The sequence below is a fragment of the Mesocricetus auratus genome, unplaced genomic scaffold (assembly GCF_017639785.1).
Source record: "Mesocricetus auratus isolate SY011 unplaced genomic scaffold, BCM_Maur_2.0 Super-Scaffold_100006, whole genome shotgun sequence".
Lineage (NCBI taxonomy): Eukaryota > Metazoa > Chordata > Mammalia > Rodentia > Cricetidae > Mesocricetus > Mesocricetus auratus.
In genome coordinates, this window is record NW_024429190.1 from 21,798,930 (window position 1) to 21,823,202 (window position 24,273).

Here is a 24,273-nt window from a genome sequence, read left to right on the forward strand (position 1 = left end):
ATTTTAAAAAGACTGTTAAAAAAAAACACCACTGGAGAACATTTTGGATGGTTTTCTTGTCTGTTTTCTTTCTCTAATAAAGACAGGCACTCCTCCACTTCTCCCCCGGAAAAAAAATTTCCAGATGTTATCAGGGCATGATAGTTTACTCCAGGACTCAGGAATGGAAGCAAGAAGGAATATTGCCAGTTCAGGGCCAGTCTAGGCTACATTTCAAGACTTTGTCTCAAAAATAAAAAACAAAACAACCACCCATCCAAAAGTTCACATGATACCCTGAGGTCTAGTGGGAAGGGCTGAGCACATGGAGTTCCAGGGGCACTGGAATTTCACTGTTTTGAATAAGTTCAATCTAAGAAGCACAGCCTTGATCCAGGACCTGGGCTGTGGGAGCAGGCTGCTTGGGGAAGTAAAAAAAACCTCTCAGAGCTTTAACCAATATTTATTAGAAGCTATGAGGATAAACTGAAGCTGTATGTAAAGAATCATGTAGGATCTGAAGGTAAAATATGAACAATTTATTACTACAAAATAATCACATGCCTCTACTTAAAAAGAAGAAAAAAATGTATCTTTCTCACATGTTCACTGACTTTAATATTTAATGAATTTCTACTTTGTGTCAGCCACTGTCTGGCATGGCAGTCACTAGCAACCTGTGTTTCAGTCTTAGTTTTTAGCCCAGCTAGGCCTGGACCTAGTGTCTTGACAATCAGTCTCTTGAGAAGCTGAGAGAGAGTTTAAGTCTATGGCCAGCATTAAGACAGAGAGTTTCATGGTGCTGCACCATAATGTATTTAGATTCATTACTATGGTGCTTACTAATACACTGATGAAAATATTAATGAAACAATTCAGTCTTTCACCCACACTGACCATATCCAAATGCCCAACACCCTCTAGTACCCTCTAGCCATTATACTGATAAATAACTATGAGACATCCACTACTGTAGAAAGGTCTATCATATGGCTGTGTTACAGGCTACAATACCAACAGGATGACACAGAGGCATTATCATATGTGCCTTGGCTAAAGTGTCTCACTAGCCTGCCCGGTATCTGCCCGTAACAAAGTCATAGCACTCAGTGCCAGCTAGCTCAGTCATGGGCCCCCATTACATAGGTCTTTGAGATGTCCACAAATTGGGCTTTCTGCAGGAAATGGTCTAATTTCTGGATCTATGTCTAAAAAGATCCTATTGGTGACTCAAATTAGCCTCAAAAGTTATAAAGTAAACAATAATTCTTCATGTATTATTTTCTTGTCCCACATCATTAGCTGCATCTAACTTTTTGGACATCTAACACAGAAGCACATATGAATACCTAGTTCATCTTCTGAGGAGGGGTAATGCTGCTTTCTGTTTCTTTTAGACATGTGCCTTTCTTCCTCTTCAACCTGGAATTAATAATGACCATGTTATAGGCAGCAGGATCTGGATCCGATCAGTTAAAGTAGGGAGGCATATTAATGACTTCTATCATTTATAGTAAGTAGGTGTATTATTATAACTTTCGAAAATATACCAGAAATTTTGGCATATGTTGGGTGGTGGTGGCAGTGCACACCTTTAATCCCAGCACTGGGGAGGAAGAGGCAGGCGGATATCTATGAGTTTGAGACCTGGTCTATAGAGTGAGCTCCATGACAGCCAAGGCTACACAGAGAAACCTGTCTCAAAAACTCAGAACAGAGAGAGAGAGAGAGAGAGAGAGAGAGAGAGACAGAGACAGAGACAGAGACAGAGAAAGACAGAGGGGGGGGAGGGAGGGAGGGAGGGAAGAAGGGAGGGAGGGAAGGAAGGAAGGAAGGAAGGAAGGAAGGAAGGAAGGAAGGAAGGAAGGAAGGAAGGAAGGAAAAAGAAACTTTGGCACCTTCACTTAGACTGAGCTAATCATAGTCAGTGAAAGGTAGTACAAAACAAGGCAACAATGCATTTAACACATAACAGGGACACAATACCTAAGCATTATAACAGTGTAAGCAGGCACAAATGATATGTGATACATACCACTTTAACATCCATTGAATTTATACAAAGAAATAATTTTGGGCAGCACAAATTGGGTTTTGAAGAACTTAAAAAAAAAAAAACAGAGCAGGGAGGTAGTGGTTTTTGCTTTTAATACTAGCACTCAGGAGGCAGAGGTAGGCAGGTTTCTGAGTTTGAGACCATCCTGGTCTACACAGAGTTTCAAGAGAGGCTCTAAAGCTACACAAAGAAACCCTGTCTCAAAAAAAAAAAAACAAACAAACAAAAAAGAAAAACAAAAAGTCCCTCAAGAAACAAACAAAACAGAATCACATACAGAGTTGGATGGGTAGGAAAATAGAGGTAGGCAGTGAAGAACTGGGGAAGGCAAATATGATCAAAACATACATGAAACTTTCAAGCACAACAAGAGAAATAGAACCTTTCTAACCCTTTTTTCACACAGAGGCAAAAACCCTATTTAAAACCCATGAACACTTGAGTGAAGCATGCAACATACCTCTTCAGGATCTGCCTCCACGCTGCAACTGCTTAGGGCTTCTGTGAGGTCCTCTTTACCACTGAGTATTTCTGAATAGTAAATGCAACAACAAAAAGTCATCTTAAATCCTCGATATAAGACATTTGGGTGTTTGTGCATGTGGTTAGGAAAAACTGTCTAGTCATCCCTTTGCGTAATAGCTATGCACTAGGCACTGTGAATGACAGTTTAGTTGGTTTTTGATGCATTCCCACCCAAAAATGCTGTTAGTGAAGTTCCATTGTTTGTCAGTGTTAAAGATGAATAAACAGGGCCCAAGCAAGAAAGGATTATGCTAGTGCCACAAAACTGAATTTTGGACAGCAGACCTCACTGCCTTCTTCCTTCAGCTAACAGTGTTAGGAGTATCCAAAGAATTTCCATGAAGTACTGCACAACGGCCATAAAATTAGCAAGCATCACAGCCTAACCAGGTCAGCCACAACAAGTGTGAAGTGACAACTATGCCACCTAAGGAAAAGCTACCATTTCTGTATATTGAAGATGTGCTTGTAACCAAGCAAATCTAGAGACTCAGGACACTGCTCATGTTTTGGAGGACAGGGACATACAAAGTAGTACTCTGTAATTAGGAAAAGCTGCAAAAAATTGGAATGTTCAACAATAACTGAAGCAAAAATGACTATGGCATATCTACACAATGGAATACTAACTAGCATTGTAATAAAGTAACTGGACTTAAATAAAGACGGCAGAATCCCAGAATATACTGCAAAGTAGGCAAATAAGGTGGAAAGTGGAAGTGGTTTATGACATAGTTATCATTCACCTAAACCTGGCAATTTATGTGATGTATCTTTGTGAAACTAAAACAATACCTAGTAAATGCAGAACAGTGGTTCCCTTTGGATGAGATTAAAGAGACTAGGAAACCCTATTATGGGGACTCACTATATTTGCAACATTTTAATAGATTAGTGAGGTAAACATGCTAAATTTTAAGGCATGATAAATGAGGTGATGGGTGCATGAGTGACTATCAATCAATGTCATTATTGATGTCTAAAACACAGTTCAAAGCAATTATGAGAACTAAGTGTATGATATATAAATCTTTCTCATGCTGGTTGAGAACAGAATTGTCTCTTTGGAGTTAGTGGCCATCAAAGGTTATGTGTAACAAGGACTGACTCATATAAATGCAACTTCCTGATCTGTTACCACATGGACTGTGTGAAGTTAACAAATGCTCAACTGACAGCACGGTACAGCATTTCTTATTTCTGCCATAGAAACCACAGGACTGTACCATGTGCATACCTGGTGCCCATGGAGGCCAATAGATGTTGTCAGGCCACCTTGAACTGGAGACAGACAATTGCAAGCTACCATGCAAGTTATGGAGCGCAAACCTGGGTCACCAGGAAAGCAGCTAATGTTCTTAACCACTGAGATATCTCTCCAGTTTCATATTTGAAGAAATTATAATGACCATTATTAAACTCATTTTAAAGTGTTATGATTATTAAGTTCATGAAAAGAAATGAAAATATATAATCAAGGGAAAGATTTGCCAGATTGAAAAATAAAATTAATTAAGCAATTTTTACCATGCCAATAATATTTTCTAATGGTATTTCAGGGAAAGTTAATCTATTTTAAAATCCAATACAATAATAAAAAAAAAGAAACCACGGGAGACTATGTACTTTGATCTAACACAGGACTGAACCTGCTGTGAGGTTATGGGTAAAGTTCTTGTAGTTGGTTAAGGTCAAATACCACTTCTTAACTGTATGGCCAAATGACTAAACCTCTCTAAGCTATTTTCTTAACCAAAAATGTGATGCTTAGTGTTCACTCTATAGTATTACATAAGCTACATGAGAACATCTAGGAAGCAAATGAGCAGAGCATAGAAGAACCAATGGTAATTATAATTAGTACTAAAATTACTACTGTGGAATTCATTAACTTACCTCCTCGGTTTTGAGATTCATAGTGAATTTCTTCATTGATTCTTGAGTCTGAATTTTCAACCTAAATAGAGAATGAAAGGGTTCTTTATGGAGTCTCACACAAACTTAACGGCAGGTAAAAAGGCATATGTGTAACCTGGCTGTTTGCAACAACCCTGCCAGGACTAGTGTGCACATTTTCTTCAGTTTACCCAGAAGACTAGGGCACAGGCAGCCTTCTTTGTGAAAAGATTCTAACTGAGTAAGTTATCATGCTTCAATGTTTAGTTTCCTTGTCTTTAAAATAATTTTGGAAAAAGTACAATAAGAAAAAAAAAGTTCAAGTTCTGAATTCTCTTCCATTCAAAGAGCGCTTACAAGTTGTTTTTTATCTTTAGCAAGACACTGTCTCAAAAAGTGAAAAAATGCCAAACAACAAGAGCCATCAAAACTCTGAAGTATTTTTGTTATAAATTTAGCTATTTGGCTAATTTTGACAATCATACTTTATTTTAAAGTATACTGTCTCGATGTCCTATAAGGTTTTACAACCCTAGCTACAGGCCCTCATGACTACTGGAGGTTGTAGTCTGCTGGGGACTTAGGGTAACAGGGTGGCACACACTGTCTGATGCTGCAGGTTTCAGCTTGGAGGGCAAATCAGAGCCCCCTTCCAGGGGGTGGGGGTGGGGACTTCTTCTCCTTTACAATATAGTCTGTGAGTTTCTAGGTACAAGTAAGCAAAGCTCTTCCACTTCCTCCACAATTCATGGGTGCTCTGGAAAGTATGGCTACTGGAGATTCTCGAGCATTTTATAAAATGTTATGTTCCTTATATATACACTGAGGCAAAGCAAAATAAAACTTTCAAGGGAGTCAAAGCAATTATGAAAATCACAGCTAGGGAAAATTGTTTATTAAAATCAGAGTAGTCTCGAATCCAGGGAAGCAGCGGTTCTTCCAGCAGCATCAGGTAAACAGGCCGGCTTCCCGGCCTGTGCTCCAGTGCCTGCAGATCGCCTGGGACCTGCACAGAGCTCCCAATCCCGGCGGGAGCCAAGCACCCAGACCCCAGGTCTTCTCTCCCACCAACGAGACCAGGAAACCAGAGGACCCAGGGAGACCAGGGGAGTAGCTGTTCTGGATCAAGTACAACAGGACCCAGCATAGGGTCCAGGGGACCAGGTAAGAGGATAAGCGCCCCAGATTCCTGTTCTTCTTCTCCACCCACGGGACCAGCATTCGGACAAGGAATAGAAGAACCACCAGATTATTGGACTTGCTAGCACCCACCAAAAGGGAACGCTGGTCCCCAGACCAGTAAGGGGCTCTTTCTGTACCCACTAGAAGAAGAGATGGGAAAGAGACAATACAAAAACACAGTCAGCAACAGAAAAACAAATATGACACCGCCAGATTCTAGAGACTCCACACCAGCAAGACCCCAACATTCCAATGCGGACGAAGCAGAAGAGAACGACCTTAAAAGCACTTTCATGAAAATGATAGAGGCCTTAAAAGAGGATATTGGAAAATCCCTCAAAGAAATGGAAGAAAAAACAAACCAAAAAATGCAAGAATTGGAAGAAAAAACAAACCAAAAAAGGCAGAAAATGTAAGAAGAAATGAAGCAAAAAATGCAAGAAATGGAAGAAAAAACAAAGCAAAAGATGCAAGAATTGGAAGAAGAATCATACCAAAAAAGGCAGGAAATGGAAGAAGAAACAAAGCAAAAAATGCAAGAAATGGTAGAAAAAACAAAGCAAAAAATGAAAAAAATAGAAGAAGAAACAAACCAAAAAAGGCAGGAAATGGAAGAAGAAACAAACCACAAAATGCGAGAAATGGAACAAAAAACAAACCAAAAAATGCAAGAAATGGAAGAAAGAACAAACCAAAAAATTCATAAAAGGCAACAAACGGACGAAGAGATAAACAGAAAATTGCAAGAAGCAATGCAAACACTGCAAGGGTTGAAAACTGAAATAGAGTCATTAAAAAAAACACAATCTGAAGAAAGGCAGAAAATAGAAAAGCTGGACAAACAGACAGGCACTACCAATACAAGCATTACCAACAGAATAGAAGAGATGGAAGAGAGAATCTCAAGTGTTGAAGATACGCTAGGAGAAATGGATTTATCAACCAAAGAAAACCTTAAATCCAACAAATCCTTAACACAAAACATCCAGGAAATATGGGACACCATGAAAAGACCAAACCTAAGAATAATAGGTATAGAAGAAGGAGAAGAAATCCAGCTCAAAGGGGCAGAAGGCATATTCAACAAAATCATAGAAGAAAACTTTCCCAACCTTAAGAAAGACATGCCAATGAAGGTACAAGAAGCCTACAGAACACCAAATAGAGTGGACCACAAAAAAAATCCCTCGCCACATAATAATCAAGACCCCAAACATACAGAATAAAGAAAGAATATTAAGAGCAGCTAAGGAAAAAGGTCAAGTAACATATAAAGGCAGACCTATCAGAATTACATCTGATTTCTCCATGGAAACGCTGAAAGCCAGAAGGTCCTGGATAGATATTCTACCTACACTAAGAGACCATGGATGCCAGCCCAGACTACTGTACCCGGCAAAGCTCTCAATCACTATAGACGGAGAAAACAAGATATTCCATGACAAAACTAGATTCAAGCAATATGTGTCCACTAACCCAGCCCTACAGAAAATTTTGGAAGGAAAACTCCAACCCAAGGAAACTAACTACAACCAGAAAAACATAAGCATTAGAGAATCTCTCTCTACCAACAGCCAAAAGAACAAAGGGGTGAAATTCCACACATAATTCCACCAACAACAACCATCGCAAATCGAAGAAGGATGAGCAATCATTGGTCATTAATATCCCTCAATATTAATGGCCTTAACTCACCCATAAAAAGACACAGACTAGCAGATTGGATTCGAAGACAGAACCCTTCCTTCTGCTGCATACAGGAAACACACCTCACCCTTAAAGACAGACATTACCTGAGAATTAAAGGTTGGGAAAAATTTTTCAATCGAATGGACCCAAGAAACAAGCCGGGGTAGCAATCCTAATATCTAACAAACTAGACTTTAAAATAAAATCAATCAAAAGAGATGAAGGAGGTCATTACATACTCATCACAGGTGAAACCCACCAAGAGGAAGTGTCTATTCTGAACATCTATGCCCCAAATACAAAGGCTTCCACATTCGTTAAAGAAACATTATTAGAACTTAAATCTCATCTAAAGCCCCACACAGTTATAGTGGGAGATTTCAACACACCACTCTCACCACTAGACAGGAATACCAAACAGAAACTCAACAAAGAAGCAAAAGGGCTAGTAGAAGTAATGACCCAACTGGGATTAACAGATATCTATAGAACATTTCATCCACATAAAAAAGAATATACCTTCTTCTCACCACCACATGGAACCTTCTCAAAAATCGACCACATACTTGGCAACATATCAAACCTCAGCAGCTACAAAAAAATTGGAATAACTCCATGCATCTTATCAGACCACCATGCTTTAAAATTAGAATTCAACAACAACACAAATTGCAGAAAACCTACAAACGCATGGAAATTGAATAATGCTCAACTGCACCATCCCTGGGTCAAAGAGGAAATAAAAAAAGAAATTAAAGACTTCCTCGAATTCAATGAGAATGAAGACACAACATACCCAAACCTATGGGACACTTTGAAAGCAGTGGAAGTGCTTTCATAGCACTATGAACGGGGGAAGTTCATAGCGCTAAATGCTCACATGAAGAAACAGGAGAACAGTTATACCAGAGAATTAACATCACAGCTGAAAGCTCTAGAACACAAAGAAGCACACTCCCCCAGGAGGAGTAGACGCCAGGAAATAATCAAATTGAGGGCTGAAATTAATAAAGTAGAAACCAGGAAAACAATACAAAGAATCAACGCAACGAAGAGTTGGTTCTTTGAGAAAATCAACAAGATAGACAAACCTTTGTCCAAACTTACCAAACAGCAGAGAGTGAACACGCAAATTAACAAAATCAGAAATGAAAAGGGGGACATAACAACAGACTCTGAGGAAATCCAGAGAATCATTAGGTCATACTTTGAAAACCTGTATTCCACAAAATTCGAAAATTTAAAGGAAATGGATGACTTCCTGGACAGCTATCATTTGCCAAAACTAAATCAAGAACAGATAAGCAATTTAAATAGATCTATAACCCCTATGGAAATAGAAGCTGTCATCAAAAGTCTCCCAACCAAAAAAAGCCCAGGTCCAGATGGCCTCAGTGCAGAATTCTACCAGAAATTCAAAGAACAGCTTATACCAATTCTTCTCAAAGTGTTCCACACAATAGAAGCAGAAGGGTCTTTGCCAAACTCTTTCTATGAGGCTTCAATAACAAGCCACACAAAGATACAACCAAGAAAGAGAATTTCAGACCAATATCCCTCATGAACATTGATGCAAAAATACCCAATAAAATACTGGCAAATCGGATCCAAGAACACATCAAAACAATCATTCACCACGATCAAGTAGGTTTCATCCCAGGAATGCAGGGATGGTTCAACATACGAAAATCCATCAACGTAATCCACCATATAAACAAGCTGAAAAACAAAAATCACAGGATCATCTCACTAGATGCTGAAAAAGCCTTTGACAAAATCCAACACCCCTTCATGATAAAGGTCTTGGAGAGATCTGGGATAACAGGGACATACTTAAACATAATAAAAGCTATATACAGTAAACCAACAGCCAACATCAAACTAAATGGACAGAAACTCAACGCAATTCCTCCAAAATCAGGAACAAAACAAGGCTGTCCACTCTCTCCATACCTTTTCAACATGGTACTTGAAGTTCTAGCTATTGCCATACGACAACAAAGGGGGATCAAGGGGATACAAATTGGGAAGGAAGAGGTCAAACTTTCACTGTTTGCAGACGATATGATAGTTTACATCAATGACCCAAAGAACTCTACCAGGGAACTCTTACAGCTGATTAACACCTTCAGCAAAGTGGCAGGCTACAAGATCAACTCAAGAAAATCAGTAGCCCTACTGTATACAGATGATAAAAGGGCTGAAAGAGAAATCAGAGAAACATCACCCTTTACAATTGCCACTAACAACATAAAATACCTTGGGGTAACGCTAACCAAACAAGTGAAAGACCTGAATCGTAAGAACTTTGAATCTTTAAAGAAAGAAATTAAAGAAGCCCTCAGAAAATGGAAAGATCTCCCATGCTCTTGGATAGGTAGGATCAATGTAGTAAAAATGGCAATCCTGCCAAAAGCAATCTACAGATTCAATGCAATCCCCATTAAAATCCCAGCACAGTTCTTCACAGACCTTGAAAGAACAATAATCAATTTTGTATGGAAAAACAAAAGACCCAGGATAGCCAAAACAACCCTGTTCAACAAGGCAACGTCCGGAGGCATCACCATCCCTGACCTCAAGCTCTATTATAGAGCTATAGTCCTGAAAACAACTTGGTATTGGCACAAATATAGACAGGTAGACTAATGGAATCGAATTGAAAACCCGGGTATTAACCCACACACGTACAAACATCTGATCTTTGACAAAGAAGCTAAAAATATACAATGGAATAAAGAAAGCATCTTCAGCAAATGGTGCTGGCATAATTGGAGACTGGCATGTAGAAGAATGCGGATCGATCCATGTCTATCGCCATGCACAAAACTTAAGTCCAAATGGATCAAAGACCTCAACATAAATCCAGCCACACTGAATCTCTTAGAAGAGAAAGTGGGTGGTACCCTTGAACGAATTGGTACAGGAGACAGCTTCCTGAACATAACACCAGTAGCACAGGCAGTAAGATCAACAATTAATAAATGGGACCTACTGAAACTGAGAAGCTTCTGTAAGGCAAAGGACACAGTCAGCAAGACAAAAAGGCAGCCCACAGAATGGGAAAAAATATTCACTAATCCCACATCTGACAGAGGGTTGATCTCCAAAATTTACAAAGAACTCAAGAAGCAAGTCTCCAAAACACCAAAGGACCCTATTAAAAAGTGGGCTGCAGAACTAAATAAAGAGTTTTCAATAGAGGAGTCTAAAATGGCTGAGAGGCACTTGAGAAAGTGCTCAACATCCTTAGCCATCCGGGAAATGCAAATCAAAACAACTCTCAGATACCATCTCACCCCTGTCAGAATGGCTAAAATCAAAAACACCAATGACAATTTATGCTGGAGAGGATGTGGTGAAAGGGGGACACTCCTCCATTGCTGGTGGGAGTGCCAACTGGTTCAGCCACTTTGGGAATCAGTGTGGAGATTCCTCAGAAAAATGGGAATAAACCTACCACAAGACCCAGCAACTCCACTCTTAGGCATATATCCAAAAGATGCCCATTCATACAACAAAGATGTCTGTTCCACTATGTTCATAGCAGCTTTATTTGTAATTGCCAGAACGTGGAAGCAACCTAGATGTCCCTCACCTGAAGAGTGGATAGAGAAAATGTGGTACATCTACACAATGGAGTACTATTCAGCAGAAAAAAATAATGGAATCATGAGATTTGCAGGCAAATGGATGACACTAGAAGAAACAATCCTGAGTGAGGTAACCCAGTCACAAAAAGAGAAACATGGCATGTACTCTCTCATATATGGATTTTAGACATAGATCTGGGGAGTGCCAGCCTACAATCCTATGGCCAGAGAGTCTGGGAAACAGAAACTTTATTTAGTGGCTGATCAAAGAAGAGGCAGACTCCCTTGGTTAAGTACTGAGCTGAACTCAAGAAAGCCAGTAACAGAGAGGGAGGACTGATGATCAAAGGGATTAAGACTGGGCTGGTCTAACCCCCAGAAACAGCTGACCAGACAAAGGTTAACTCTTGAATCCCAGGCATTAGCCTGGGAAGCCAGCATGGGACTGATCAAGACCCCCTGAATCTGGGTGTCAGTGAAGAGGCCTAGGGATTCTATTGAGCCTTGGGCAGCAGATCAGTACCCATCCCAAGTATACACACGGACTTTGGACTCCAATAGAACAATGTGAGGTGCACTCTCACCCTGAACTCTTGGGAAAGGGTCTAGGCCCTGCCCTATATGAAATGACACACTATGGACACCCCCATGGAGGGCCTCACCCTCCCTGGAGAAATGAGGGGATAATGGGGGGGGGGGCCGGGGGAGGGCACGGGAGGAAGGGAGGGAATGGGAGAGGGACCTGGAACTGACTTGTGAAGCAACCTTGATTCTTATCTAAATTTAAACTGGAAAATAAAATTAAAAAAAAAAAAAGAAACATAAAAAAAAAATCAGAGTAGTCTCTTCAGACAAGCTTTCTATCAGCATAAAGTGAGTCCAAGTCTCAAACTAAAAACTATTTTTGTCTTTATTTCTAGGAAGATTTAAGATATTACAACTGAGCTTGCAATTCCATCATAATAAAAACCAGAAAGCTCAGAGTTCTTTATCATAGTATGTAGGTGAATATGGAAGAGGCTGAGTAAAAGCTGCCTTCAGCATGTTGAACTTGAGCAGAGATCATACTACTGGATGGCCTCCTGTACAGCACCTCCTCACACACTAGTCTCCTCTCTCCCCATCCTCAAACAAAAGTCAACCACCATCAACAGATCTAACTATTACAGTTACTTACATTTTGTGATTTACTCACCAATGAAGCTTCCTTCACCTGTTCACCTGTTCAAAAACAAGATGAGACACAAGAAAACAACACTGTGTTTGAAATGTAGAGCAATACGTTTAAAAAGTCCACAGCAGAGGAATCCCACAAGACAATATAAAGTGACCTGTATTTTTGTGAATCATAAAACTCTAACCAGTTTTTACAATCTGTGTTCTGCATATTATCAGGAAAACAGCTTGTATGTTTACAATAATGTCTGTAGCCATTAAGTCATTCAGTGACTTAACTATTTCAGTCATCTTGAGCTAAGGGAAAGGTGAAAGACCTTTATGCTATCTGCTAACACTGGCTCATTGAAAACTAATGCCATCAGATGAAAGGTTAGAGCCTTTCCCCTCACATAGCAATGGTCTGTTTATAGTCTTTGGAACTTGAAGTACAAAGCCTACTGCTTCTCCTCAACAGTGACAGAATATACATTTTTCTTTCAAACAGCTTCCTTCTGTATAAATAGATCTCTTATTGAATTGTACCTAAACACAGTAAAACAGTCTAAAGCTAGCTATGGGAACCAAAGACTGAGAATGCACAAATATTTCCTTCTAGACAGTGAACATACTATTGAAACACCCAAACGCATTGAACTAACTTAATCATGTTTTGGATTATTTAACTTCAGCATGAATGACTCAGCATCTGTTGCAGTCCTTGAGGATTGTGTGAATTTCTGCTTAGGAGGCCCCTAAAGCCATTTCCTTTCTAATCCTGAGACTTTCTTCTAAAAGTATTGTGGCTTACAACAGAGTGTTATAGACTGAAAGGTGATGCAAGCGGATAGTTGTTTTGTGCCGTCACTAGGGCTGAGAGCCAAGGTGGTTAATTGGGCACATGATTGGTTGTTGGGAACAAGCTGCAATCGTCCCCGGAAGGGCAGTAAGGGCATGGAGAAGCATGCAGGGAATAAACACTGTCCCCTGACAATTTTTCTTTTATCATGATTATTTGGAGAGATTATATTTAAACAATGACCCTATATAAAACAGGATGACAAAAGTGTACATTATGATGGGTGGGGTGTCATACGCCTTTAATCCCAATACTTGGGCGGCAGAGGCTGGCAGATCTATGTGAGTTCAAGGTCAATTTGAAACAGCTAGTTCCAGAACAGTCTCCAAAGTCACAGAGAAACCCTGTCTCAAAAAACCAAAAAAAGAAAAGTGTACATTAAAAAATGAAGGCATGCATGGCTCAAGGGACAGTTCAACAGACATTAAGTGTACTGCTCTTTCAGAAGACTCAAGTTCAGGTCCCAGTGTACTTATAAAGTGCTAACTCTGGCTGCAGGAGATCTGACAGCTTTGGCTTCCTGGGTCACCTGCATGTATTCACATACACACCCACCCATCCATATCAACAAAATTTTAAATAAATCCTTAACAAAAAAGGAAAAGTAATGATAATTTTTTTTCTGAACTAGTTTAAAAAATTGAGAGGCAAATTCAGTCTGTCAGTGTTTTTACTCTAAACCATCCACCAGCTTTAAGCGCCAATGAAAGATAAAAATGCATGTAGGGACAGACAGTGTGAACAACCGCTAAAAGCAGCCTACCTGATCCACTTGGTCTTCCAACACAGGGGTTTTCAGATGTTGCTGCAACTCCATGATTTGTAACATCCTCGGAATGCACAGATGTCTGTAAAAATCCAAAGCATCACAAAAATAGCTGGTAACTGTAGTGAGTTAAGAGCACCTGTCTAGCATCTAGAAACAATTTTAAAATCTATCTTCCTATGAATTGAAAAATTAGCAATCAACATTTAAAACAATACAGGAATGATCAGTTTAGTCTCATGTTTCACCCATCAATGTTTCTCTTAAAGCAAAAGGTTAAAACTATAGTTTAGCACAATTCACATGGGCCTTCCTGATTGGTCCCTTTACCTTCCCAGACTGACGTCTCACAGCTGGGAGCCTGGTATACCACAGTATCACCCACTCCATCTCCTTGCCTGTTTTTCTCTTCTTTCTCTTCCAATAAACTTCAACTCACTTTCAGAATTCTGCATCAATGTCCTTGTGCAAACACTCCTTGCTACTTGCCCAATGCTCTTTTGGGGTAACCCCCCCCCATTCACTGTCAACTTGTCACACACAATTGGCAAGTGCTGAGGAATCAGTCTAGAAACAAGAGTCTAAACTGTGTATGGTGCAGATCTAATAGAAATCAGAACAATTTTATCCAAAATACAAAACCATGGAAAATTTAAGCAGAGCTATGACAAGACCCAACTTCTGTTTTAAAAGACAATGGGCATGGTGATGTCAACCATAAGATGGGCTGGAACAGAAGTCTAGTGGGAAGCCATTAAAGTGGTCACTTAGGTGAGGATGGTAGCTATAGGAAGAGAAAGTCACGGACTCATGTTTTGTTGACAGCAGATTAAACACAGGTGAGAGAGGTGGAAGGTGACTCCTTGTTTGCCTTGAGGAGCTGGAATGACAATGGCACTTTTTACTAAGATTACTGAAGTTCCTAGCTTTTTACCCCACAGGGTGACAATAACAACACCATATGTCAGCAGTATGAGTAACGGCTGTACACTGCTTATGCGTACATGGCCAACAGCACACACCACTCCCAGTCAAGACATACTGAGCTACTAGTCTTACCTCTGTTGTCAAGTTGGCTGACAGTCCTGATTCTCCTATACCCTTTGGTGGCGACTCCACATTGCCTAATGAAACTCAAAGTATTAACATAATTTAAAAATTTGAATACAAAGTACATATCATACAGAAAAGTAATGACATGTTATCTAGCACTCAGAGCTAACTACCCCTGCTGATTTAGTTCACTGTAAGCAAAAGAGCTGAAAAAGCAGTGAACTCTGAGCAAAATGGGGCTGGAAAAAGGCAGTGACCATTTGCTCATCTGTGGGAAATGGAATTATTTCTTACTTGCATAAAAAGCTAGCTGCCCAGAAAGGGAGATACAAAATTATTATGGAGATATCTTATTTCCTAGTATTGTTCTATAGCCAACTCCACCAGATTTGTCCCTAAAACTATATAGGCAACATTCTGAACAACAGAGATTTATAAATGGCTGACACAGTGAAAGCGAACACAAAATTAAAACCTGTCAGGTAGACCCAAAGAAAATGGCATCCTCTCAGGTGGGCAATTTTATCATGTCCCTTTGTAGCTGTGGCTTCTTATTTCCCTCACCTCACACGGAAGCTGACAAAGGAAAGCCTTCATTTCTCCAAGAGCCTTTAGGGTTTTTTTCCTTTTTCTTTTTCTGTTAAAAGCCCTTCTATTTGTCCTTCCAGGGGACAGAAAAGGGGATGGAGGAATAATAGTGCAGTACAACTGAGTCTCAAAAGACACCAGAAAATTCAATTCATTCTATGCTAAAAGCAATGGGAAAAGTTAAAATTATTTATTTTAACTCTTAGGATATTTCTTTTCTTCCATTTTTTTCTTTTATTCCTGATATTATAAGTACGTCATTTTTCTCTCCCTCCCTCCAAACCTCCCATATACCCCTACTTGCTCTTTCAAATTCAAGACCTTTCTTTCATTAATTGCTGTTACATGTGTGTAACAGCACACATTATTACACACACATATATACGCATACACATACATGTATGTACCTACATATATTTCTAAATATATAATCTGCTCAGTATGCATAACAATACCTGTATGTACATTTTCAAGGCTGACCATTTGGTTTTGAACAACTAACTGGTGTGCTCCCCTCTCCGGAGTACTCCTTAGGACATTTCTTAATGCTGCTTCTATAAGTACCTATAACAAATAGGGCTAAATCTACTAGTGTCAGTTTTCTGAAGCCAGACTAAGTGCAAGTAATGTTGGTTACACTTTAAAGGCTCAGGATGCCATAGTTTATAAAGCTAGAATGGAAATGAATCCTGGCCCCTGCAAGTCTTACTCAGAAACTCTTGAGTTTGTAGACTATGCTATTCATTTCACTCTAAACACTTGTCATATTTAAATCACTGCCAATTAGTGTCACATGAGGCAGAATTCATAACTGTCTTCCAATTGATAATCTGTACCTCCAGACCCTAGCATAGTAGTCTTGGTACACAGCATCTGAAACTAGATAGTATAACTACAATGAAACCTTTGAAAGTGATTACTGATTTCTACAAGACCAACACTCTCTGAAATCTCTCAAAAAGGAACATGTACCCCCTTACCCAAATATTCTAAAATTGGAAAATTAATGCATCTTACTTGAGTAGCAAACTCAGTTAAGAATAAAACTAGGAACTGGAAGTGGTAGAGTATGCAAGAGGCACTGGGTTCAATCTGTAGGATACTGCAAACCAAACCAACCACAAATAAAAAGCTTGAAGATGGCTCAGAAACTTGCCAGTCACGAAGATTAACATGTTTAGGTGCCTGCCCTCAGCCTCCTGCTCTTCTAAAGCGACACATGAGCAATGGGTTCAGTTTTATTGCTTAAAACACAGGATGCTAAAAAACCACCTTGGTAAAAGTGTTAGATGCATAATGGACTCTCACCTATGCCACACGCATTCTCCTCAGGAGGTACAGTGACATCAACGTTTCCTTCCCTGTGGAGTGACGGTCTTGTACCAGGAATGTGTCCCATATTCTCAGCAGACCTTTCAGTAGTCCATGTACTTCTGTGGCCACTTTTTGCAATCAAGTCCCCCTCCTGTTCTAGAGTAGATGGAGTTACATGGCAGGCAGTTATAAGGACTGCTGTGTGGGAAGGAGCCATTTTTGACTCTTGGCCTGTAATACATCTGGTGGTAGTTTTCAAGCTGTTCTCAGGTGCCTGCTGGTCAGAAGGATAATCGGATGCAGCATCTCTGATGGGCAGCATGTCATCAGTTTTAGCACCAGTATTTACTGCTGCCAGACAGTGACTACTGCCAGAGGAGTCCTCAGCAGACACCTGTTCTGGTCCTTTCAGACGGCTGGTCTCAGACAATTTGTCAGACACTGAGTTTGCACTCCTCTCTGAGTCCCTTCTTGCTATACTACTAGCTGTGCTACTGTCCCCTGCTACCTCTGCCTCTGCATTTTTGTTCTCCCTCTGAACAGAGCTCAGCAATGTACTCCTTTCTTTTGAAGTGAGGTCTTGGCCAGGGCAGTCCTTGCCATGCCTCTCTTCCTCTCCTATGCATGAAGCAGTACCTGGCTGGCCTTGTCCTACAGATGGCTCACAGGCTGGCAGCCTGTCATGCTCCCCCCTAGTGCTCACTGCCACCAAGGGGCCCACTTCTTTGACTGTTGTGAATGGCCCAGGGCACTGACAGTTACTCTCAGCCATGAGGCTAGGCATGGGTAGTTCACATTTACTTTGCTTTGTAGCTAAATGACCACCATTTCCTTCTGGGTTGTGCATGGCTGGCTGACTCTCTTTGTGTCTGCTTAGGCTAGTGCACATGAGCACACACTCTGTTGTGCTGGTAGAGATAATGGCAGCATCACTCAAATCTTCCCCTCTCACAGTGGTGGCCTGGCCTTCATCTGCAGGGACAGTACCAATCATGACTGCTTCACGTCCTTCAGAGGTGCTTGTGGAAATCATGGCGGTGTCACCGGTTTCCTCTACTGGTGTGACTGAGGGACAGACTGCTTCTTGGGGGACAGCACTGGACACAGAGCCTTCACAGTCTTCCACTGAACTTGTTGAGATGACTGCATTCCCATCTGTAACAGACGGTGCATTTTCACTTACACCAGAGACAGAGGCTTCACATTCTTCTGCTATGCTGGTCGAAATGAGAGCACACTCATCCTTTTCTTCCTTGCTGGTTGAGGCAAGAGGACTTTGAGATTCAGTGGCAGCACTAGGCATAGGTACCTCAAAGTCCTCGGTGCTTACCAACACTGGACCTGTGGTGCTTTCCTCAGCTGCTGTAACTGACTGCTCACTTTTAGCACACATGATGGTAACTGCACTGGAAATAGGAACTTCGAATTCTTCCCCTATGCTTGTGGAAATCATGGCGCACTCATCCTTCTCTTCACTTCTGCTAGCAGAAGCGAGTTGGCTCTCATCACCTGAAATTGCACTGGGCATAGGAGCCTCAAATCCTTCCATGTGCATTCTTGTGCCTTCCATATTTTCTTCAGTGCCCAGAGTACACAGATGCCCTCTTCTCACGTCTATAATCGCACTTGCCTGAAGGGTGCAATCATTTGTACTGGTAGAAATCATCAAGCCATTGCCTTGACTTTTACTCCCAGCTAAGTTGTCCTTGTTGGAAACATCAGAACTGGCTGTAGAAGCCATAAGGCCATCGCACTCTTCATTTTCTACAGAAGTGATGATACTTTCATCTTTTTCTGTGGGTGACGTGTGGCCAACTTCACATTCTGGAACCGCACCAGATACAAGAACATCATCACTACCCCTCACTAATCCAGTGGAAATAGTTGTATCTTCCACAGTTTCTTTCCTGGTAAGCTGACTATCATTGTGATGAGATGTTGCACTAGCCACAGGACCTTCACTCCCACCTAGAACTGGTGGCCCATCACTGTTTCCTGCAAAGGCACTGGTCACACTGCTTTCCACAATCCCTTTGGCACTGGAGTAGATATCAGTGTCTTTGATTTCCTTCTCGGTACCACTCATACTATCAACATTACTGTCATTTGTATTCACGGTAGTTGCCCCAGCCTCAGCATCCACATGGTCCACTGTAGGATCAATCTGATCACCCCCTTCTCCACTCTCACAAACTAACATTCCTTCACTTTCTTCAATCCCTATGCAAGTTGCAGCATGTCCAGTTTCATTTCCTCTTCCAGTACTAGTCACAACGCCCTCTCCTTCATCATCCTCTTCTTTTGCACCTGTGCTGGTCACAATGTCTTCATCATCACAGGGACCAGCAGCCACCAAAGGAACGTTAGTAATGTCTTTGGCCTCTGTGCTGTCCATTGCACTCTCTGCATTTTCTTCTGTTTCAGAACTTATGGCACAGCCTTCACTGCTGTCTTCTGAGCCTGTGCAATTTGCTGACCCTTCCCCATCTTCTTCTGTAATGCCTGTGCTGGTGACTGCACTCTCACCTTCTGTTCCATCATTTCCAGAACCATCTCCTTGGTTGGCATTTGCCTCTCGAGGCTTATCATCATTTACTTGCGCTACATCTGCACCTGTAACTATGCGTTGCTCTTGGGATCCCACTGCAGTCACCAAGCAGAAACTGAAGTTATCACTTCTTCCTTTGGCTTCGGTGCATGTCACAGTGCCTTCTGTTTCTTTTTTAGGACTAACTTGTGTTCTATTTTCTTGGGACCCAACTACATCTTCACTGCTCACAGATCCTGCTCTGATTTCTGTTCCAGCACTTGTAACGGCTCCATCACTTTCAACTTCACCAATAAAAGCAGCAGTCCCCTCAACTGTACATGAAGAGCCGCCACACTTTTCCTCAGAGCCTGCACTGGTTACTGCATCATCTTTTTCCTCTGTTGTAACGCTGTTCACATTAGCTTCAGTTTGAACTGTATGAGCTGCCAAGGGACCTGCTACTCTGTCTTCTGATTCAGCCACAGAACACTCTCCACTTTCTCCTTCTTTAGAACTTGTGAGCAAAGTCTCACTTTCAGCAAATCCTTCTGTGACAACACCCCTACCTTCTTCAGCTGCAGCAAAAACAGTGCACTCACTGGCTTCTGCCCCAACCTGAAGGGGATGGTTTCTGGGGCATGAACCCATTGTGAAACCTTCATCTGCCTCAATACTGGTGCAAGGTAAGGCCATTCCCTTCTCTCCTGTTTCTGATGAAGTTGTGGTAGCATCCCCAGCCTTGGCCGGGTTTAACATAATGCCTTTGTCCTTCCCTTCAGTACTAGTGGCAATGAAAGCTTTGTCTCGTCTACCAGATCCAGTTGCTGCCCTCTCCATTTTCCCAGGCCTTTGCTGTGACATAGAGGCAGTATCACGTCTAGCACTGGTGTCTACCTCATTGTTTTCAGTTTTCCTTTCAACATCAGTTGGTATTGTTTTACTTTCATCTGGATCCCTGTTATGCTTACGTCTGACTGTTTCAGCCTCCTTTCCTGTACTCAGGTCTACCACATTCTCAACTGCAGCACTGTCTTGTTTTACATCAGGCGCTACATTCAGATCACTCTCTTTTTTGGCTGTGCCCATCAAGTTCCTTTGCTTGCTAACATTCTTATTTTCCACAGTCATGCCCATTGACTTGCCAGCAAGAGGTATGCTAGCTTTGCCTTCTTTACTGTACAGCAATGCAGTCTGGCCATCTTCAGAAAGGTGCCTTTTGCTACTGATGTTTGCTTTTGATGGCATATCTACTATGGAGCCATCACTCCCTTCTTTGCTGCCATTTGTCTTATGGACTTCTGACTTCTTAATAGTCAAACTTTGGTTAGGGCTATCAGAATGATTTACAAGGGAGGTGCCAGCTGTGCCACCTTCCGAAATGGTTTCTCTGTCAACTATAGGAATTGTACTTGAGTCATGTGATTCTTTCTGAGGTACAACAGTGGAGCCTGAGGGTGATGAGAGGTCCGAGTTTGTAGAACATTCAAAAGAAGCATCCCTTTGAGGGCCGCATTCTTCAGTGGCCCTGGATGTGCCTTTCAAATTCTTCTGTGCCTTCTCACTGTCTGATGGGGCCCTAGAGGGCCCTCTCCGACTCCCTTCAGAGTCCACATTTATGTCATGTGTTCCTCGCTGAACTGACTCTCTCTCCCTAGTTGGTTTCGATGGAGCACTTTGGAGATGCACTTTCTTGGTTATGGTGCTTTTATGGTCAGCATGCTTTTCAGAATTGCTAGTAACACGCCCTGATTTGCAGGTCACAGCTGCTGGTTTTGAATCTGCCATGGAAGTTCTTAACTCATCCTTTAAAACCCCAGCAGCAGCTTTAAGTTTTGTAACATTTTCGAAGTCAGTATCTTGCTGAGAACTATAACTGCTGATGTCCTGGGTTTTGGAAAGTTCAGGCACATTTTCTACAGCTGCCTCAGAATCAATTTCCATTGGCTCTTGTTCAGGGGTCGACATGGTTTCACCGCATTTTTTTGGTCTCTGCAGGGAAGAACTACTGGCAGCACCTAAAATGGTCGCTGCTAACTTATCTTCCTTGGTCATTTCCTGTGATATGCTTCCTCTCCGGTTTTCACACAGCCTTCTACTTAATTTCTTTTCTATGACTGAGCCACTCCCTCTGCCCCTTTCATGGCTGCTGTCAGCTTCTTTAGCATCCTTGTCATCTGGTTTATTTTCTTCTTTCTTTTTCATGTCTTTAGTACTGTGCTTTATGCTTCTGCTTCTGTGCCCATCTGAGAACCTCCTCTCAAGTTTGGAGGAGGCTGAGTCTTTATCGGCTTTATGCTTCTCTTTTACCAATGGTAATTTAGCTTTGTGACCAGAGTCCTTTTGGGCACCATGTGCTGAAGGTGCAGCATTTTCTAATGCGGGTTCAGTGACAGGTTCTTCTAAAGATCTGTCTTCGGGTTTGGACTTGCGCTGCCTTTCTGGGTCATTGTCCTCTGTATTCTTCTCCTTATCAGGCTTTGGTGTTGCCACCTGTTTTGTGACACCTTCTTGTGAGTCTGTTTCAGCAACTTTTACTTGTTTGCCTTGACCTTTTGATTTAGACTTTACCACAGGTTTCTCTTCTAACGAGCTCTTCATTTTTCGCCTCTCTTTATGAAGCTCTTCAGGCTTTAAACTGCTCTCGGCATTAGTGGAGTCTGACTCACACTTCTCTTCGGAACAGCTCTCGCTTCTTTTCTGCAATGTAACACTGTGCTGCTTGGAGCTTACGCCATCTTTCTGCGGTTTAACGTCACTTGACCTTCTTGACTTGTGCTCTGCCTTAGCCTTTTCAGACAGGAGGTGCTTCTCCTTCTTGTTATCTTTACGTGCATGCTCATCTGTCTTTATAGTGTATTCAGAAACTGGCCTTCCATCTTTACCCAATACTGACAATCTCCTTTCATTCCTGTGTTTACTTTTACGTTCAGTTTTATCATCTGAAGAAAGTTTAGTTTGATGACTTTGTTTCTGAACATTTTCCTCTATTTTTAAACCTTTCTCTGAAGAATGAAGTTCAGTCTCATCACCTACTTTATGCAGAGTGTCGCCTTTGTATTTGTGTTTTGAAGACAATTTTTCTTCTGACTGAGCTTTCTCTTTCTCAGGTTTCTCCTTGGTGGACTTTGTCTCTTTTTTAGGCAGGCCTTTCCCATGTGTTTCAGGTTCATCTTTCTTTTGATACTTTTCATTTTTAAGGGTGCTTTTCTGTTTTGGGGGTTCATCCACATTAACTTCTGAGCGTTCTGTTGGCTTTTTTCCATCTCTCATATCTGTTTCTTCCTGAGCTCCTTCCATTACAACAGGGGTGGATGTTCGTCGCTTATGTTCTCTTTCTACTTTCAATTCAATTTTGTTTTCATCAGCTGAATGCAGAGATTCTGAAAGCCTCCGGGGAGGTTTACTTGGTTCACTTTTTCCATGAGCATGTTTCAGGTCTTTGGAGGAAGCCTTTTCTTTTTCACAGTGCTGTCAGAAAACAAAGGGTTCTTATGAGACACATTTTCATAAACAAACTTACTATTTGGGTATATTTAATATGTGAGCTCTGCAATATCTGAGGCACTTCATCTGCTGCTCCATGGATGATGCAGCCCATGATAGGAACCAGACACCAGTAAGCTGAAACTCACTGCAGTGTAAGTGTCTATATGATCACATTGAGTCTTGTATTCTTCCCAGTTTTACAGAACAAATTCCATGTAACTGGCCCATGCATTTAGGAAGTCTTCAATTCTATAAATGACTATAGCTCACTAATACCTAATAGTTCTTAATAAATGCAAGGGATAGCTTAGTGTTCTTTTGAGTATAAAAAACACATGCTTATGAAGTAAAGGATAATTTTTTAAACTAGAAACCCAAATCACTTATAGAAACCATGTGAATTTAGACTATTTATATAATCCTCTATTTAAATCTCAAATGTATACATAGTAACTGAGTAACAGTGTAATCATATACATGTAACATAAGCATATACACATATATGTTCTTGTGTTCTGGGGAGATTTTGGGGGTCCATACACAATACCTGAACTTCCCTTTTCACCCCAGTTTTGACACTTAGTATATTAGTGTGTAAAACTTCATGACACAATTTCCACAAAAACTACCATAAAAGAAAGTTAATATTTAAATATACACAATAACATATCAGGATGTATGCCTAACTATGACTATACTTTCTGAGTAAAGTAATTTACTGGCTGTTATCAATACTAAGTTATTAGTTTCTCTATCCTAGAAATATCATGAATTGGTTAGCTACAGAACTATGACTATGTTTATATAAATACAGATTTAAACTCAGTTAAAGTCAAAATCTGTTCCAAGAAAATAACCCAACCAGGGAAGAAATGCATTCACTATATGTAGTTTCACAATTTTTTTTTAACCCCAAGACAAGGTTTGTCTGCATAGAGCTGGCTGTCCTCTGTAGACCAGGCTGGCCTTGAACTCAGAGATCTGCCTGCCTCTTCCTCTTGGGATTTAGTGTTAGATAGAGTACTAGGATTAAAGGTGTGCACCACCACAACTCAGCTTATTTTCATAGTTCAAAATGAGCACATTTTGGACAAAACTTGAATGTCAAATACAAGTGAGGGCTTAAGTAAATGAGCATGTATCCACTCAGTATGACAACAGTTAAAGGTTATATAATTATGAAGTCTAGGAGGTAACACAGAGTGAGTCACCTCTCTAAATTCTTTTTGTTTTTGTTTTTCGAGACAGGGTTTCTCTGTATTGTTTTGGAGGCTGTCCTGGAACTAGCTCTGTAGACCAGGCTGGTCTTGAACTCAGAGATCCTCCAGCCTCTACCTCCCGAGTCCTGGGATTAAAGGTGTGCGCCACCAAGGCCCGCTCAAAACCCTTTTCTTGTTAGTCGTTCCCCTCCAAAACACTATGTGCATGTGGACAGGAAATCAAAGAGATAAAGCAGAGGATCTGTTATGGGGGTTTTAGTTTTCTCTCGGCAATTTTATTATTGTTATAAGAAACAGGGTGAAGAGGGTACAGAAGACAGCTTCCTACCTAGATGAAACAAAATCATATGCACCAACTCATCACAACAAGGAATTCAGGGCA

General features: G+C 41.0%; 1 protein-coding gene across 5 annotated transcripts in view; it reads right to left on the reverse strand.

Annotated features, from left to right (window-relative positions):
• Bod1l1 (biorientation of chromosomes in cell division 1 like 1) overlaps nt 1-24,273 on the reverse strand; it is a 62,351-nt gene that overhangs the window by 17,337 nt on the left and 20,741 nt on the right. For 2 of the 5 annotated variants that reach the window (XM_040747030.1, XM_013112492.3), the window contains exons 10-16: nt 16,650-22,653; nt 14,760-14,824; nt 13,698-13,782; nt 12,098-12,141; nt 4,457-4,517; nt 2,496-2,566; nt 1,329-1,401 (exon numbers count right to left, since the gene is read on the reverse strand). In XM_040747030.1, coding sequence (XP_040602964.1) covers nt 1,329-1,401; nt 2,496-2,566; nt 4,457-4,517; nt 12,098-12,141; nt 13,698-13,782; nt 14,760-14,824; nt 16,650-22,653 — 6,403 coding nt within the window. Of the gene's footprint in view, nt 1-1,328; nt 1,402-2,495; nt 2,567-4,456; nt 4,518-12,097; nt 12,142-13,697; nt 13,783-14,759; nt 14,834-16,649; nt 22,654-24,273 lie in introns of all 5 variants that reach the window. The other 3 variants (XM_040747029.1, XM_040747027.1, XM_040747028.1) reach the window with 2 other exon arrangements.